Raw genomic sequence first — 15,865 nt, 5'->3', positions numbered from 1 at the left:
TGTATTTTACTTGTTTAGAAAGTCAAATATTATCCTCTATCCTGCATTTGGCGGTGGTTGCTTGTTTACTAGTGCAATAACATAGAGGCAAATAAGAATGACTGTATTAGCCTGAGCTAAACTGAAAGTGTTATGCCAATAATGCTACTCTCTTCTTGAAACTTTAAAGCAGGGCAAAGGGATAATTTTACATTTACTTAAATGGAAATTTAATTGGGGTGTGCAAAGCCAAAAAAGGTGGAGTCAGACACAGGAGTAGAGCTCACAGAATTTATTTACAGAATGTCTTAAGAATTTGGATAAAGAAATGAAACTTTTTTTGCTACTTTGGCATTTTGCAGCTTTCTTTTCATATGTGCTGTAAAAAAATACTAAATATATTTTCTAGTAACCAAACAATGATAATTCAAAACACCCCATCAAAAGAAGGAAAATAAAACTTGGAAATTATCTGTTGTACTTCGAAGGTCTATTTCTGTGCTGTTTATGGGAAGCCTTGATTTTGCCAACTCATAAACAATCCTATTTGGTTTCCTAAGATGAGCACATTAAGAGTCTGTGAAAATACAGAAACTTATTTGCTAAATGAGCCCACATACAATTAGCCATTTTGGCTTACTCTTTCTTTTGGAGACTAAAGTTTTAAATTATATGTGTAAAGTATGAAATTACATGCATGAGGAGCTGGCTAATTTCTGCGTTCAACTTAATTACCTACTAAAAAAACTCAACCCTGCTATCTAGAAAATGTTCTCAATTTCACTGGTCCTTCAGGGGTGGCTGTGCTTCCCCACACAGGCAGGAGGAGGAGGCTGCTGTTTGTCTGCTCTGCAACTCTTATCTTACAACTTTAGAGACCTAGTATTCAATTCTTCTGAAACTACTTTATCCTTCTAACAGTTTGATCTCTCTAACCCTTCTTCTCTGCGAAAGGAGACACTGATGAGAGAATGCTGCTAGGATCTCTTTCCAGTATACCAGAAATGTTGCTCTTGAACAACATATGGACAGATATTTCAAATATAGTTTCTACACTGAGACTGCTGCAAAGCTGAAAGTGGGGCTGGGATAGCAAGAAAGCCATGGGCACTCTGAATCCTTATCCTGCCTTGAACTGCATGGGCAGGTATTCTCTGAGCTTTCAAGGTCTCTGGGACATAGCTACAGGTTTGGCTCAGCCCAGCTCTGGCTTGCACTGGCATGAGAAACTCCTGGAGAGTGGTTACCATCAGCTGCCAGTGTTCTTGTCCCCTCACGACTCCAAACCACGTAATTATATCACGTAGCCTTCGGCTCAACCAAGGTCTCAATACATGACTCAGAGATGGTGAAGGTTAAGCTGCTGCTGACCCAGCTAAAGGAGGTGAAATTGCAAAATTACACTTTCTGAACCTCGCACCTTTTTAGAGACTGTAGGTATGCTCTTACTGCACTCAGTGGTCTGCCTGCAACTTCCCTAGGGAGGAGTGTGACAGCTGTAAAAGAGGGAGCTCTCACTCTGAACCCAGACAGCTGCTAACACCTAAGGATTCTGGTGTGTCCTGAGCTGTTAGTCTGGGCAGATGTCCTTGGAATAATGGAAAATGTCTGTTGGCAGAAGTTTTTGTGCTACGCAGCTTAAAGGCAGTTCAGGTGTGTCTGTATGAAAATCATGTGGGCAGAGACAGCACACAGGGCAAAAAGGTACCTGAGCACTGTTCTTGATCGCTGATACTTTGTGTTCTACATTTCTTTGACGTTCTGAAACCACAGAGCTCTGCAGAGACTTTTCCAGTGGCCCCTGGAACACATTGAACAGATAATTGGCGGGTGAGTAATAATAATAATAGGTGATAGAAACTGTACTGCAAGTTCCAGCACAGAGAGGGAATTCCAAAGCCAGTGTTCAACCATCTGCTGTAAACACACAGACAAGTTTAGTTCTAGACATTTGAAAATCTTTAACTTTGAAATCCAAGAGATTAAATGGTGTGGGTGTACTGCAAACATTTAACATCTAATAAATTAAATATAGATTATTAGATTTTTTTAAAAAGATCCATGGCACAAGACTCATATAGGAATACATATTATATCCATAAGTAATTAACAACAACACATTTGTCTTAAAAATTCTCTCTGAGTTTTAATCATGTACCAATTTTCCCAAAATAAGTTTCATATACAATTTGAATTATATTTTTCTCCAAACAACATAAAAACCATAAATGACTATAAAATATAGGATGGAATGTCTTTTGCATTCCATAGTTAATATGAATTAATGCATTGCATAATTTGAAATACACACATCTGTTTTGCAAAGAATAATCTCTTTAAAACCTTTCCTACAGATTAAAGTCTTTGAAGATTAGCTGTGACATGGAAGTCCCTCATAGCAATGTTTCCAGCAGAAGAACCACTAATGAAGCTCAAATGTGAGTTTAAAGGGCAACATTTGGCAACCCCTAGTGCACACAAATCACTTCAGTGGGATGAGGGGACAGGATTTGGTCTGAAAAGCATGTGACCAGATTAAGTTGGAGCAGATTAATGAAATGTAATTCATTACCTGTACAGGCATGCTGGCTGCAGCCAATATTCTTCTTTCTTCTCTTAAGCAATTTGAGATGATCACTGCTATATGCATGGGATTACCATGATATTTGCCCTGCAAGCACAAGTAAATACAACTCAAAAAAATTCCAGAATTCAGGATGTCCCTCTGGAAATCACAAGCAACATGATGTATGAGTGTCTATGAATGTGCAGATTGGTGTGGGTGGAAAAGACTCCCCCTTTCTTATGCTAGTTCAGCCTTTCAGGGCAGCATCAGTCACTGCCACCGTCATAAAATATTCTTAATAATGTTCCACAGAGATTATAAAGATACATTTCCGAGATGTGTATAATTTGGAGATCGAATTGCTCCCCTGCTAACACAGCTGTTTTGAAAGGGCTTTCCTGTCAGCCTATTCTGGGCACGATTTTATCGCATCTTCGATTTTCAATAGGATGTTGCTGCTTAGCATGTAGCACTTCTGCCAACAAAAAAGTTTGTAAGCATATCAATATGGTAATGTTGCAAGCAGGAAAGCTTCCTCAGCATAAAGCATAAGACTTAAATTAATGTCTATGAACAATTTTTCTCTTTCAAAAAAAAAAAAACCAAACAAACAAACAAACAAAAAAAACCAACATGCCTGAGATGAAGGAATAAGTAACTTTTGTCCCAAGCCAAAGAACCAAAAAAAAAAAAAAAAAAAAAAAAAATAAAAAATCTATATTTTTACACCACCATAAATAAAGTGCTGAATTGCTGATGTGTGACTGAGGACTGGGCACAATTTGAACTAATATTGGTTTATGCTGTATTTATAAAATTGGAATGATCGAGGACTCTCAAGCAGCTTCCTTTATGGTGATATATTCCGTGTTTCTCAGTATCTTTCATGCCTTTCATTCAGTATCATTCATTCAGATACCCTTCATTCTATGCTCATAGTGTTTGTCCATTCATCAGAGTTAATCAATTTAATTTCTTTTCCTGTACAGTTTCCAGTTCTGGACTTACTCTATTTTTTCCTCTTTATCATTAGTCTTTATTTTCATCATATCTCCCTGCCACTCAGAATCTCTTTTATTCTAACTGTCTCTGAATGTGGCACAATAAGTTTATACATACTTTAATTGATGCCATATCTTCCTTTAATATCTCATACCAATTGTTATGTTAGACACAAGGGTGTGAATGCATCTGACAGAAATGTGAACACATTGCTTCTGTATGCAACAAGTACTGTGGCATTAAACATACCTTTCTAATGCTTTTCACTAAACATTTCCGGTGAGCTTATGCATTAAATGCATAATCTGAAATATGTTTTGACTTCAATTGCGAAGTAAAGAAATACCATATTAAAAATGGTAGTTCTGATCATGGCAACTTGGTTTGAGTTACTTGGTATTAAATACCATGCAAATAACAGATAGTAAATACTGTGTAAGTACTGTGATTCCAGGTATGGACTACGGTGAAAGAGAAACTTAAATAACCTTAAAACTAAATAACCAAGGTACCAAATGTTCCCTTCCAAAGGAGCTTTGACTGCCCTGTCATTGTTAGCAATGAAATGAAACTTTGTTTTTATGGTTTCTGAAATCTTTTCAAAACAGGGATAAGTACACGCTCCACAGTGCAACCGGTGCACACCCAGAGTAGCCCCAGTGCTGTGCCTGCTTTGATCTCCTTAAAAGCAGTTCAGGGTGGTGTTTTACTCCAGCAACCATCTGTATCAATTACCCTGAGGAACAGGAGTTATGAGCATCACTGGTTTTAGGAGCTTCTCTGTAAACAAGAAGTGGTGAGTAATGCTACCCAGGACACACTATGCCTCAGATGAAACACCAAGCAGTCCCTCCCTGCCTGCTCCTTCCTGGATACACTGCTGATTTCCATGTCAAATAATAGTGCCAGAGATCTGTCACTACATATTTCTCTGTGGCAGCTCCATGGCTGTAAAGACAGTAACTATGATATCACTGCATGCTTCCTTCAATACCACTGCACTTATGGTCCAGCAGTATATTCACAGTCCCCTTTACTGGGCATATTCCCAACCTCTTTCTCTGTAGTGTCAGGATGTAGCTTTGGGAAGGGAATAGAGCAATGTGAGAAATGGCTGTGATCTTCCTGCAAAGGGTTGAGTGGGGTGTCATGTGGAACTGAGGTCCAGCAGCAACAGCAAGGGCAAATTAACTGCTGCGAAGAGTGGTTGTGCTCCTGGCTGTGCTCCAGCCCAGTGCCTGACTCCTTAGGGAGCCAATCCAGGTCGCTAACTGGCATGGGAATGACTCATGCTTCTTTTACTGACTGGGTTTTCTGCTCCTTGGTGGATTGAAACTGCTCAGCAAAGGATCAGTTTATTGTTAAGGATGAGAACTTGTGAAGTTGGGAGAGGGAGGAACAGCCCTGCCTTATTTCAGCTGTTGTGGCTAAGCCTGTCTCATCCATCTGTACCTTGATTAGAGAGGGAAAAGTCCTGTTACTAATAAGGTTTGGGATGAAAGCTGTGGGGAGAAATCTGCCACTGCTGTAAGTCCACTGATGGGCATATGAATTAGTCTGTTAATTTCTGCTTGTGCTATCACTCCTTTTTGGTGGTAAAACAAGGTTTCACCTTCCCCCTTGGTGGCCAGTAAGTGGCCATGCCATATGTTGGTACCTGAAGATGCTTACCTTAGTCCTGGCTTACCATGCCCAACAGAATTCCAGCACTGCAAGGGTTTAAAGAGGTCCTAAAAAAGCTATTTGACCAAGTCAAGAAGAAGTAAATGTCCTCTCTTGGAGCTGGAAAAATGCATTTATGTAGAAGAGGCTCTTGAAATTCTGACAGTGGGATGTGTTAAAATTCCCCACAAAGGATGCTGGTTATTAGGGACTTCCCTAGTGTTTCTAGACACGATTCATATGTGCAAAACTTTCAAAAACTCTTTCTTTCTCTCCTTTTCTTTGTTTCATTAAGAGAAAAACATCTGAATCGAGAGATGCAGCGGAAATTCACTTTCCCCCCGCTCTTTCTTTCTTCTCTAATTCATAAATTGGTAGAAACAAGCTGGGTCTATAGTGATTCCCATACTTATGCCAGGCTGGTGCTTCTTCAAGTTGATTCAGTTTGAGTAGATAACAAGAAGGTCAACAGAGAGCTGCTACCTGGCTCCTGGAGCAGCCCCTTTTGCAGTAAGGGAGAAGATGGATTGCAACTCATCAGTAATAAATTGATAAATTAATTGTAACTCTAAGTAGCTCAATAATTGCAACTTACTGAATACTGCTAGCTACTAAAAGTCACAATAACCATGTTTTTGACTCTGGAAAAATAATAACACTAAAAAAATTCTGAAATTCTGTCTGTGTTTTATACCTCTCAGCTGTAATTACACTTTGGAATGCACTGCTTGGTATTCCCTTATTATTCACTTACTGCCAGCACTTGTTGCTCTGCACTTCTATTTTGTTTTTTGGCTGAGGGCATAAATTGACCAACATGACATTGATTTCTGAAAGATTAATTGAAAGTTATCTCCTATCAGCAAAAGAGTAGTGTAAATTGGAAAAATTAAGGAATTTTAACAAAAAATGGCTTGAGATGGGGGAATCTTAACTTAGAGTGACATGAACACTAGCAGCTAGAAGAGGAAGAAGAGTGTGGATTCTTTAGATACACAAAATTGTATTAATAAGTTTAAACATATAAGGAGAAAATTTATATTTGTCTTTTGACAAATACCAACACAGAGAAATTGAGTATTTGCTTTTCTTTCAAATCAAAATATCTGCTAATATTACTGTAATTTTGTTGTTCTCAGAAGTGTTCTTCCTCCTCTCTTCTGTTCCAATGAGGTCTTTCCATGCCATGAGTTACAACAAACAACAAATTATCTTATTTGGACTGAATTCTTCTCAAGAACTACCAGCATGATGCTAAATTTAAGGAAGCAGGGGGAACTTGAACTTTCATTCTGAACAGGTGACAATTTTCTGAGAATGCTGATGACATTTACTTGGAGAAAACCTTCCTAGTGCCACCTGGCATGCACTCTTTCCACTCCGGGGACATCTGTTGTGACAGTACCTTACTAGATCATGGAGAAAAACAAAGAGGCATTTCTCCAAAAACAGTTTGTACATTATAGCATGCAGAGTTTATGCTCTTTAGCCAAATTTTAAAACAGCTTGAACTCTTTGGAGTATGTTAAAGGTACATGAAACAGTGGCTTACTCTTCTTCTCTTCCCACTATTAAAATTTCAAAATTGTAGCTGATTTTCCTTGTGGGCAGCTCCACCACAAAGTGGATCACTCCTTGCCACCTAACACTGACTGCTTTCCATGTGCCAAAGGGCTCTGCACACACCTATCAGTGAATACTGGATGTGCACTGTGTGAGCAACTGGCTCTGTTTTCAGTGGGTAAAGCTGTTAGTTGGTCTTGACTTGTAAAGTAGAAGGATGTGCTATGAAACCTTTAGAAAGTCAGTCAGGGGTTTGCCTGATTATCTCTGTGTTTTCAAAGTGACCTAAAAAAGGATTTGAGTAGGTTTTGGTGCTTTCCAATTCTGAAAATTGCTACAGAATTTGGTCAAGTTTTATCTTCTTTTCTCCTTTTTCTTTTATTTTTCTTTCTTTCTTTTTTTCTTTTTTTTTTTTTTAACTCTCAAAGCCATTAGCTATATTTCTTGTCCTTTCTGCTAGAAAAAGTCTTTCTTGAGCCTTTTAATTATATACAATAGAAGCTTTACTTGGAGGTGTGGAAGGGTTATTTAGTATGACCATTGAAGTGTTTGTTCATACTGAATGAATATTTAAAGAAGCTGATGGAAGGGAGGAGTGATAGGAAACAGCAAGACAAAGTCAAGCAAAAATACATTCCCTTCTCTATTGCTCACTTGTGATATGATTATTTTACAAAGTCTGGTACTCAGCATCTTTCTGGATAAGCAAATATCTCATCTTTCATAAAATGAAAAATAGGGAGAAAAACCCCTTTTGTCTATAATCTTATTTTTTGAAAGGAAGAAAGATTTGGTTTAGCTGTGTATCTCGAATGTGTGGGTGGGAAGGCATAGCTGTACATACATATTTCCCGTTTTCACCTTCAAATATGACAAATAACAGTTCACCTTGATTTGTTTTCAACCTTTGCTTATGCATCCAGGCAGAAAGTCTAATGAAAACAACAGCAGAATACAAAGAAAAAGTTGGTCCTTGTGTTAGCCTGATAAAGGTTAAGTGCTTGGGAATTTTTTGAAAGCTTGTACTTAAACAGACAGTATTTTTACTAAAAAATCTTCTACTAGAAAGATGTCTATGTTTTATCTAGGTCTTTAAGAGGAAGTACCTGTGACACTATCTATTTAGACTGCTCTTGTACTTTTATCTTTAGATTTCTCCTTCCCCCTCTCAAAATATGTGAGAGAACTTAAAGGCGACCTCATTGTTTTAGAAAACTCCTATGATGTGTGGGAAGTCCTAATACACAGCTTTGTAGTCTTATAGTTTTCTCATAGTGTATGATGCATAACTTCCAGAGGATCATAATTTTTTGGGGGGCACGTGCAACTAAATTGCAACAGGCAAAGCTGTAAAACCACAGCAAATGAGCTGTGATGGTAGAGGTTTTTTCTCCACCCTGCAAATTCCACTGCCGAGTCCCTCCCAGCAGCCACTAAAACCAGTCAAGGAATAATCTAAAGAAACAGCAGATTTCTGTGCAGGTAGGATGAGATAAAGCTACAGAAAAAACATTTCTGTAGAAATCATCATCAGACCGTAGATTTGTAGAGACAGAGAGGGGTGAATAGTGTAGTGATTCTTCTTATTTGATATTTGAGAATAAATAACTTCTTGTTTAAAGGAGATTTCTTTGAAAGTAAATAAAAATACCGTGTTCCCTATGAAAAAGGATAAAACATCAGAGGACAGAGAGGACTGATCTCCACATCCCCCTCCTCCTCTGGGCACAAAGACCTGAGTATTATTAACTAATCTCTAAGGCAGATGTTCAACTGCAACTGGGCTCAGAATGAACAAAGCCCACAAGAGGTTATTTAATTTGCTTGTATTTTTACTTCTTTCTGCAAGTTAATTAATTTTCATTCTACAGAAACAAACTGAAGCACTTATAAACTTTTTTTTTGCATTCTTTAACTAGAAATCCCAAGGCATTTTCCTTGTTACAAGTAACCTTTTTCAGTTTTGTACCAACAAATTTTAAAAACCTTTATTAGCTGCAGTCACCAGGCTGCAGTTGCTAGGAGCAGACTCCTAACTGCTTTAGGAAACAGACTTCTGTGTGGGGTTTCCCATTTGCACGCCAGAATTTTCTGTAAACAGCTTTAATGGTTGTACTGAAAAACTCACTGGGAGCAGTCTAATACAATCTGAATTGTGTTAGGGAGCAGGACATGCTGGTTCAAAACACGTCCTACTTTACCATGTTGCGTTGTTGATCTGGCAGGCTACACGAGTGCTAAATATGTGTAAATAACATTTTGAAATGGTTCTTCCGTGGTTTATTAGGAACTTTCTCTATTTTGTTCCATTCTCACCCTTTTGTAAGCTTTAACAGGAAACTGCAACTCAAACATCAATGGCTGTTTCCACTCTTTGCAACTGTTTCTCAGCACAGGGCTTGTTAGAATTGTTTGTCGAGCACCAACTGGAATGTCCTGTTTCAGATCTAATGCTATTTTGTCCACTTTCTTTGATGTACTGAAATGAATAATCTTAGGATTCCTCATCTATGTTCCTTTCTGGTACAGAGGCTTTGGTAAACAGTCACTTGAACTAAGGAACCTTTATATGTTCACTTAATTCTATCTGGAGAAGCACAGGGATGCTCAGTGCCCATCACAGATGGAAACAAACTGGGCAGTATAACCAGGAACAGGACACAAAATCAGGAATGCACTGCTGTGTTACTGTTTGAAGCAGCATCATGTAAAGATGTATTTGTGGAAAAAAGTGTCTTAATATATGTTGTTTTAGATGACAGAAGATACTTTCAAATGCTTTCCAAATCTTTCCATAAAAACAGCCAGAGCTGTGTAGGATAAAGTAATGTAAGTAAAGAACTATTTCCCACCTACTTACTATAACTTCCAAAAGCTTGTTTTTATATAACTGGTTGGTGTGAATCAGCAGACCTGGTGCTTCTGCCTGACCTCTCCCTTTTTAAACAGACCCTAAAGTGTTAATGGTGCGTGTGCCCACAGACTTGCTCATTCAGGCATAATCCCATTACCCTCCCTCCCCTCATCTTAGGCTCTAGCAGGGCTGGGGAGTCAGTAAAGTTCACCAATACTGGAGAATCCACTGTGACAATTAAATGAATTTCATGAATATACATAATTTACAGAAAATTGTTCCCCAGAGCACACAGTATGCTCATTAACTCAGGCTTCAATGGTAAATGAGCAGAGCAGCCCTTCTTAGTCCTGAAATCTGTTATTTCACTTTTATAAAGGAAAACTTATGTAATCAGATTTCACCCTGAATACCGTAAATAGAGAAGTCACACAGATGCATGTTGCCATTAATGAGAAGGGATTGCTTTCAGAAGTTATCTTGAGACCAGAGCATAAATAAGGGCTTCAGTTATGAGTAGGATGATTCTGGGAATTTCTGCTTTTGTCCTGATGGGGCTGTCCTGCACCTGTCACAGAGCACAGCGCAGATAGTGGCTCCTCCTGAGGGCTCATCTGAACCCACGCTTGGGCCAGGCTGCATTCCATGGAGCTACTTCTTGTCTAGCAAGAGGAGTGCTCCAAGTTTCCAGCTCGGAGTGTGTGTGGGGGAAGGACATCCCAGAGCTGACCAGGCGGCTGCCCACCAGCATCATTCCTCAATGGAGCGGTGGGACACGTGGGCACACTGCACATCTCTGATTCCCAGGCTCCTCTGAGCCTCCCCTGCCCTTGGCTCCACGGCTGCACTGCAGCCTGGCTGCTCTCTCCCTGCCCAGAATTTTGGCATGTGAGTCAGGGATGTGGACAGTGCCTGTCTTCCATGCGAGTCTCTGAGCACTAAATGCACTGGTGTATGCCACGGGGGCTTACATCAGGGACAGGTGTACCTGTCACACAGAAACCTTCCTTCTCAAAACTGGGATGTAGTTGTCCACAGGCCAAGGTCATGCAGACTCCTACATCTGCAATTTGGTTCCTAGAAGTGCTAGGCAGCTCTTCAAAGCTTAACATCTGCCCTTTACATTTTGTTGTCATAACAACAGCACAAACCCTCTCCTTGTGACTAATCTGCTTTGCTTTTCTCCATCTAGATTTTAAGAAAGAGAAAGAACTATAAGCATAGCTTCCCTGCTCTTTCCCCCACTGTCTCTGAATATTTCTCCCTCTTCCCTTTCCAAGACTACTTCTGGGGGGGGGGGGTGGGGGGTAGCAGGAGTTCTCTAGGAAGATGGACAGAGAATTTAACCTTAGAAAGTGACTGTACTGTTCTGTCTCCCACTGAAGAGCACAGCAACAAAAGGCTGCTCTGCTATAAAAATGTATCCAATTTACTGACTAGAGAAGTAATAATAATGTAGGAAGCAAATATGAAGGATTTTAACCTAAAATGCTGACCCTGATTTTAATACAGTATGTGCATTTATACCAGATTAATGTCAAGAAGAGATGTTTCAATGAAAGCAAGAAATAGAGAAGTGAATTACAGAGAGCTAGCAGTGACCACAGCTGCTTAGCTAAGTTTCTTAACACTATTTTCAAGTGCTTATAACATTTTCAAATTACATATTTTCTGAAACACTGTTCAGTGTTTCTTTTTGCCGGCAGATAATTTTGGAAATGTAAGCAGTCTAAGCAGGAATGCCACACTCCCTAGTTATTTCTCTAAGGGTGAGAGAATAGGGATGGTCCCTGTCTTCTAAAAGCAGGGAGGCCAGACAGACCCACCTTCCTGCTTGGACTTCTGCTCTCTGCCCTTCACAACCCCCAAGGTTGCCCAAAACTTTGTACTGCAACTGAGCCAGGCAAATTCTCTCTTCTTTCACTATTTTCATTCTTATTTTCACAGAATAACTAACATATTTATGTGAAGATGTTTCAGTGAACAGTCAGAATTTGCTCAATTTTATAACAGAAATCTCAGGGAAATCTTTTAGGTGAGGTGTGTTTGGCTGAGGTGCTGGAGACTCCTAGAGATAATGCTCTCCAGACTCAGTAACAGCACCAGGAGTCTTGATCCTAAGGAGCCATTGTCTGTCTAGAAAACAGCTGCACAGGCCACTTAGGAAGTGTGCATTGCTTCCTCTCCTGCCTTTCACTAACCATCCAGTTGTATTTCTGATTAAATGTTAGTCTCTCAATTTGTGTTTTGTCAAGAACTGCAGGCTGCTTTTGAATAGCTTTCTTGTGTTCTCTAATTGAATTCTTCTTTATTATTGCTATTGTCATAGCATTGAGGAACCTTTACCACAGCTCAGCACACTATGCTGTGTACATAGTGGTAAGTGCTGGTTTCCAGCATTATCTATTTTGTCAAGTATTACTCAATAGGGTAACACAACTTGGCTTAAAATAATGAACAAACACTGTACTCAGATCTTATATTGTGGTTGGACAGCTCTGTGTGTGTGCACGATGCATAAGGGTCTGTGCATCTGTGTGTGGTTCAGAAGGGAAGGAAGAGGAGGGAACTGTGAAATTTCAAAGAAGCGCTTGCACTAGAGAGTGAAGCAGAGATAAAGGTGGGCTCATGGTAAGAAACCTTCAGAGAAAGTCAAACCAACACTGTTCACATTGTCACCAAATAGGAAAAGAAGTTTACAGAAATACAAAAGCAGCTTCCTCCCCTGTTTAGGAACCCAGTCTTTCTTTCATCAGTCACTGAAAAACCTCATTAGTTTTACAGAGCAGCATTCCAGCCTCCTGTTCCCTAGGTGATGGGCTGGGACAAGAAGGACCACGGCATCCTGCTCTCTACATCAGTCACATTTTTCTGGTGCTGTCTCAGGAACCTGTCACAAAGTAGCTCAGATTGCTAGTTAGGTATCTGCAAGGGCTTCCAGCTGTGGGTGGGAAGCCAAATGCCCATTTTCAATCTTCTCATGTATTTAGCAATAAAATGCAACCAGTGATGCATTAACAAAAGATTAGACCCATAATTAGATAATTTGTATACTCAAAGTTAAGAACATTACAGAACATACTGTCCGTGCTATGTGTCATATTCAGTCCATTAATAACACTTGACAATTGATAACAAGGATAGGCTGTCAGCTGATTTCAGCTACTATAGCATTTCTTTACTCATATACTTACCTAATCAGTGAAAGAAATAATTTTAACAGGTGCAGCAGGAGACTACCTGTGCAGCTTTACAGAACATACAGTCCATACTTTGGCTGAAAATGCATTTTTCCTCTACGGCCTATACCTTATAAGTTGTAACAAAGTGTTTGACACAAAAGTCAAAAATTCTGGTGTTAGAGACTTCTGAATACAGTATAAATTATTTTTCTTATCCAATAATAGGTTGTTACCAAGCATTGCAAGAACCTGGTCCTACTCCAGCCTATTCTAATTATTTTGGAGACTGGAATATAGACTGTGGGTGATAGTGTTCAAGACCAGGAAAAGCTCCAACAGTGAAAGTGCCATCCAGTTTTTGCTGGCTTACAGGTGTATTTTGAAAGTGAATGGATAGCTTTTTTTTTTTTTTGTAACAAATTCAGATTATATGCTGTCTTGATGCAATGAAGAAAGGTCAACATTACTAGTGATGGGGAGAGCTGTTGGGTTTTTTTTTTCCCTTACCTAGAAACATTCTACTGCAATGCTCAAGATTGAGATCCTGTTTTATAAGCAGTATAATTCCAGCATCACACATGTCCTCTCAAGGAGCTCAAAACAGGGTTCAGCTCTAATGGGGATGCCTAAGCATTTTAGCTTGTTCTGGAATTGTGACTCAGCACCTGAGAAAGCATTTAATCACGGATCACTTGAAGCTCCCCTCCTCTTGCCTTTCTGGAATAAACCTCCTTTGCTTTGTGCTCTTCCTGAAGCACATAATGATATAATTTCCAAGTGTGACAGGACTTGAAAGAAAGGGTTCTCATTCAGGCCATTTTCACACTGATTACTACATGAACTCAAATGAGTTCACCCAAGGCCTGGTTGCTGGGCTTGGTGTGCCCAATTTGACAGAGCACACAGAGCTGATGCTTCAAGTTTTGGTAAAATGCTTAGAATAAAATAAATGGGGCAAAGAGTAAAAGGAACAACAATGAGAGGCTTTAATTTTGTAGAGCTTGTAGAGCTCTTTAATTCTGTAGAACTAGAACTATGTTCTAGTCTTTCTGCCTGGGCACATTGTGATAGTAAAATCATAAATGCATTGTCTTTTAAGGCAGGAATACACCAGTGTAACTGCTTGGCCTGAAATGCTCTTTCCACATCTACCCCTGTGGAAGAATCCTTTACTAAGGTGATATAGCTTTGTGGTAAAATGTGCCAAAATCATTATGGAAACAGTAGGATTTCTGCAGTTGAGTAAATTTGGTGTTTGAAGAGTACTGAAATTATGAAAAGTGCTGCTCCAAAAACCAGAAAAGAAACAGAAAGTGATTTTATTTTTAAATTACAGGAGGCACTTGCATAACATAAAAAGTAGCAGTGATGGAAATAGTGTCATATTTTTAAGAGGCCACCATTAGGGATAAAGAGTAGAAAGACACAGCTATAAAGAGAAAATAATTGATGAAGTCATGCTAGGATTTTCCAGGCCAGTGTGTGTGTATGCACATATGTCTCAAATAAAGAAAATGTTTGGCAAGCAATGTAATTATCATTTAAGTACTTATGGAAAACACCATCAAAGAAAATAAAAACCCCCAAACTTTCATTAAACTCCATGGCATATCTACTTTATGCAGAAGACAGATAGATGTCAGGAAGTAGGTGACTAATGAAGTGGAACTCTGAGAATTCTTGCCTTAGATAAACAATTATTAGAGAAACATTCAGCCAATCAAAATAAATATCATTTTGCAGAAGCCTAACGGTAAATCCTGTAAGTAATTCATGACAAATAATCTCAGAAAAGCATGAAACAGCAAGCATGCTAATGATTTACAGAGGTTCCTTTTCCATGGTCTTGCCTTAAGCCCCAAGCATGTATTTTATTCCATAGTTAAATATCTGTAGGTGTCTGAAAGGTGGTAATTACATTTGTAATAAACATGAGCATCTATAAGCACTGTACAGTTATTTGTAAGAGCTCAGTGAAATACAGATATGCACAGAGCTAAGAAGTCACAGCATTTGTATCCAAGCTGTATGCATTGAAACAGGAATTACTGTTCCACAGGAAGACAGGGGAATTGTTATTTTGAATTATCTTGTTGAAGGCTCAGTTTTCCCATAGCTGCTCAGAGTCTGCAGCAATTGGGGCAGCTCTGAGCTGGGCATTGGAACAAACTGCACTCGACAGAGCTCGAGCACTGCCTCCAGAGACCAGTGAGAGTGTGCAGTGCAATTTGTCATTTGAAGTAATGACCCACCTGCAGCAGCTTCCTGACTCTTTTCAGGTTGTGGATCAAGAGCAGATTCTTCTCCTGCGAAACCCGGTCCAGCTGTTCGTCCACCTGTATTATCAAATTCTGTAAAAGGATCATTGCCATTGCTTCATTGTTGGCTGCAGCCTCCCTAAAGAGTCAATGAACAACAATACATGTTTAAAATGCTGTATTATGTGTCAATCTAGCAGTACAGAAAATTATTATCTATTCAGAAATTTAGGCAGAAAAAAAAAAAAGACTTTATATGGTGACTTGCATATAGTTAGAGCTTGTGAATAATGATTTTTATGATTTTGTGGGTTTTTTTTTAATATTCCTATACATATGCATAAAAAGAGGGTGAGGTATTAGCACAAACAGTAGAGTCAGCCAGAGGAGACAACCAGGGTTTTCTAGTCTCTGGTCCAGTGAATATTTAAATACTTCCAGCTCACTTGTCAGAGGAAATGGGGCTTATGCAAACTGTCCCTCTCACTCAGCCACACAGATATGATTTCTGAATTTGCTGCCCAGTTTCAGACAAAGTTGGCAACAGCCTTGAAGTCCAAAAGATAGAACATTCTTACAAATTTCATGGCAATCTGGCAGGTTGGTAGAAGAAAGGAATCCAAATTAGCGTTTCCACTGAGGGAAACAGCAGCAATAACTTGCTGCAGGAGGCAACAGCCAGATGGTCAGGCAGAAGATACATCTCTTCCCACCAGGCAGCAGCTGAGCCTTCCCCCAGCCAAACTATTTGGGGATACAGGAGGACTCTGAGCCTACTGGTCAAGGGTATGTAGGGGAC

General features: G+C 39.4%; 1 protein-coding gene across 2 annotated transcripts in view; it reads right to left on the bottom strand.

The window, feature by feature from the left end:
* STAT4 (signal transducer and activator of transcription 4) overlaps positions 1–15,865 on the bottom strand; it is a 42,966-nt gene that overhangs the window by 23,743 nt on the left and 3,358 nt on the right. For both annotated transcript variants that reach the window (XM_021531373.3, XM_085585286.1), the window contains exons 3-5: positions 15,061–15,205; positions 2,552–2,650; positions 1,688–1,780 (exon numbers count right to left, since the gene is read on the bottom strand). In XM_021531373.3, coding sequence (XP_021387048.1) covers positions 1,688–1,780; positions 2,552–2,650; positions 15,061–15,205 — 337 coding nt within the window. The remainder of the gene's footprint in view (positions 1–1,687; positions 1,781–2,551; positions 2,651–15,060; positions 15,206–15,865) is intronic.

Source organism: Lonchura striata, chromosome 7 (assembly GCF_050655825.1).
Source record: "Lonchura striata isolate lonStrDom1 chromosome 7, ASM5065582v1, whole genome shotgun sequence".
In the NCBI taxonomy this organism is placed as follows: Eukaryota; Metazoa; Chordata; class Aves; order Passeriformes; family Estrildidae; genus Lonchura; species Lonchura striata.
This window is presented reverse-complemented; position numbering and strand designations above follow the sequence as displayed.